The sequence below is a fragment of the Apis dorsata genome, unplaced genomic scaffold (assembly GCF_000469605.1).
Source record: "Apis dorsata unplaced genomic scaffold, Apis dorsata 1.3 scaffold_74, whole genome shotgun sequence".
Taxonomy (NCBI): Eukaryota; Metazoa; Arthropoda; class Insecta; order Hymenoptera; family Apidae; genus Apis; species Apis dorsata.
In genome coordinates this window covers 2216659-2219313 of record NW_006263372.1, presented here as the reverse complement: position 1 = coordinate 2219313, position 2655 = coordinate 2216659, and the positions used below count along the sequence as shown (strand labels likewise).

General features: G+C 37.6%; 1 protein-coding gene and 1 long non-coding RNA gene across 2 annotated transcripts in view; one reads left to right on the top strand and one right to left on the bottom strand.

Moving 5' to 3' along the window:
* LOC102676896 (max-binding protein MNT) overlaps positions 1-2250 on the top strand; it is a 30749-nt gene extending 28499 nt beyond the window's left edge. The window contains exons 9-11 of the mRNA XM_031508088.1: positions 1-475; positions 747-884; positions 1372-2250. The exon at positions 1-475 is cut by the window's left edge and continues 18 nt beyond it. Coding sequence (XP_031363948.1) covers positions 1-475; positions 747-884; positions 1372-1772 — 1014 coding nt within the window. The 3' untranslated portion in view covers positions 1773-2250. The remainder of the gene's footprint in view (positions 476-746; positions 885-1371) is intronic.
* Positions 19-2655, bottom strand: part of LOC116184909 — an 11909-nt gene continuing 9272 nt past the window's right edge. The window contains exons 2-3 of the long non-coding RNA XR_004149564.1: positions 1357-1768; positions 19-415 (exon numbers count right to left, since the gene is read on the bottom strand). This is a non-coding gene — a long non-coding RNA (uncharacterized LOC116184909). The remainder of the gene's footprint in view (positions 416-1356; positions 1769-2655) is intronic.

Here is a 2655-nt window from a genome sequence, read left to right as displayed (position 1 = left end):
CCAACGGGTATAGTACAGCAGCCGCACCAGCTGCACTTACCGATCAACGCTCAGATATTGAACACGAGTCAAGGTTTACCAACTATCGTCCCAACGCTTCAACACATCGGACCGAGTTTGAGGGTGATACCTGGTGACACAAGGCAACTTCTGGTTACTCACACAGCTGGCAATAACGAGTCCAGGCCGCTCACGTTAGCCGTACAAAATTCGTCGGATCAATCGAGGCCGCTCATTGCTGTGCAATCGAACACTGGAAGTGAGCCAAGGCCCGTAGCGCTGGTCGTTCACTCGTCCACGGCCAACGACAACAGGGTAACGATCGTGCATTCTAATCTATCCAACAACGACAGGCCGTTGGCCCTAGCCGTGCAGTCGTCCGCCAATGACGTCAGGCCAGTTACATTTGTGCACTCTGCAAACGAGGGAAGGCCTTTAGTTCTTGCTGCGCATTCTCCTGCATTGAATGTGTCAAGTGAGTTACTTACTGAGGACTATCTTCTGCATACAGTGTATTTATAAATTTTTTGTGTCTTATTTGTGCATATTCATTCAATTCTCTTCAATTAGATTATATATATTTCTCTATCTTGTCAACATTGTCATACTAATTAAAGAATATAATTTTTGGAATTTTATGGAAAAATATGAAGAAGGATATTGTATTATGTAAAAAAAGATCCGTTGAAACTATTATTAATCTTTTAACTATTTAGATAATGTAATATTTGTGAATTGAATTGCAGATGCTCAAACAAGGATAAGAGCAGGAGATGCGCAAACCACGCATAAAATGGTTGGTGGTGTGACATTGGTAGGCGGAAATGGATCGGAATTGACCAGACTTCCCGGTGGCGCTGAATTAAACATACTCCCTGCAAATGGTAATGCTTTATATTGAATATGTTTTATATTGTCTTCTGTTCGACCAATAAATCATTCGAATTCTGTTTCCTACAATTGCCACTAGATGGTTCATTTATGATTCCAATTCTCGCAAGTTATCGCTTCTCTATTCAGTTCCTATAAAAATAATCATCCTCCACATATATTATATATACGTAGGCACCATGTATCCAAGATCAGATCGTACTATTACGATTTTGTTAATGAATTGGTGCTAGATTAAACTATTCACTTGCAGAGCGACTCGTTTATTAATTCCATATACGAATTGCTTTGAAGGTGGCTGACAGAAATTTAATCTTTTATTAAAAATAATGGATATTATTATATATTTTCAATAATTTCATAATATTGTTCATAAATGATTTTAAGTTTTTCATGGTAATGAGTGAAAATGGTTTATTTCACACAATAATTTAAAGGATAAAATATATCTTATTGTGCAATTACCTCTATGGGTTGCAGGATTGACGCTGAGCCACACAGGAGTGTCGCTTCAAACCACAACAGGTAAACCAGGTTCGACAGTGATGCAAAACGCTCCGTCCACAGAGGGTATAGCTCACATCGTTGGTCCGCACACACCCCTTTCCGGTTTGACACCAATTGTCACGCCGATGACCGTTGTTTCGCAAGGAAATCAAGTGACTGCTCATATCCTAGCCCCCTCCAGCCTTGCGGGCAAAATGATAACAACCCCAATTTTAAAATCTGTGGCACAAATGCCGATCGTGAACGCTCAGTATATCAATACAACCACTCTGGTGAAGCCTGTTGTTGTCGTAAGTTCACCGTCAACATCTACACCACAATCGACGACGGCTTCCAGTACACAACCTTCCTCGACCACACATTCGACCGTCTGACAGAATCAAAAGAAAGTGAAACTAGCTTGAGGAATGGCTAGAGTTCTGTGTATCGAAGCACGAAATTGCGGAGATTACGGAATATCGGTACAGATGTCCATGTTTTGTTATTATTTAACGCGCCCCGCGTGTATAGAATCAACGACTGTACACGATCGATACAACGTGTTGATGGGAGATAAAATATAAAAATGGCAATTAGCAAGAATAGATACGAAGAAGAGAATTCTGCCCGTCATGCTATTCCCGACATCGAAGGAGAATTTCTTATTTTTTAAAAATTCAATTGCGTTCCTTCGTGTTTTGAATTTTGAATGTTTATGCTCTTCAAAGAGCGAGAGGAGTGAAATATAAGTAGTAAAGGTGTTAAAAATGCCGTTGCTCAACTCGTGCGATTGTGCATAGTACCTCGAATGCTTTAGAGAAGTACTTATCGGAGGCAAAGTTTGATTGGAAATTGAATAGACGCAAGCGTCATGAAAATTAATTATAATAAGGCAGCTTCAAATGAAAATAATTTTCTTCGCTTTATTCAGGTGCAACGAAAAAGAAGAAGGAACCACATTGATGATAAAATTTTTCAATGTGAGCATTTAATATTTATTGTAAATTCAAAATTTCAATGGTTTATTTGATGAATTATTTTTTTTTTCTTTTTTTTTTCATTTACAACAAACTCCCGGGAAATAGAATGATTTTATGATCGTGTTATATATTATCTGTCAAAAGATTTCTTTCAGGAATTAGTTTAGATTATATATCTTATATATACATATAGATATATATATGTATATCTTATATATATATTTTTTGAATGAATTCTATTGACAGATGGAACCATTTGGACTCGTAATACTGGAATATTGTTTGCATGATTTTTAAA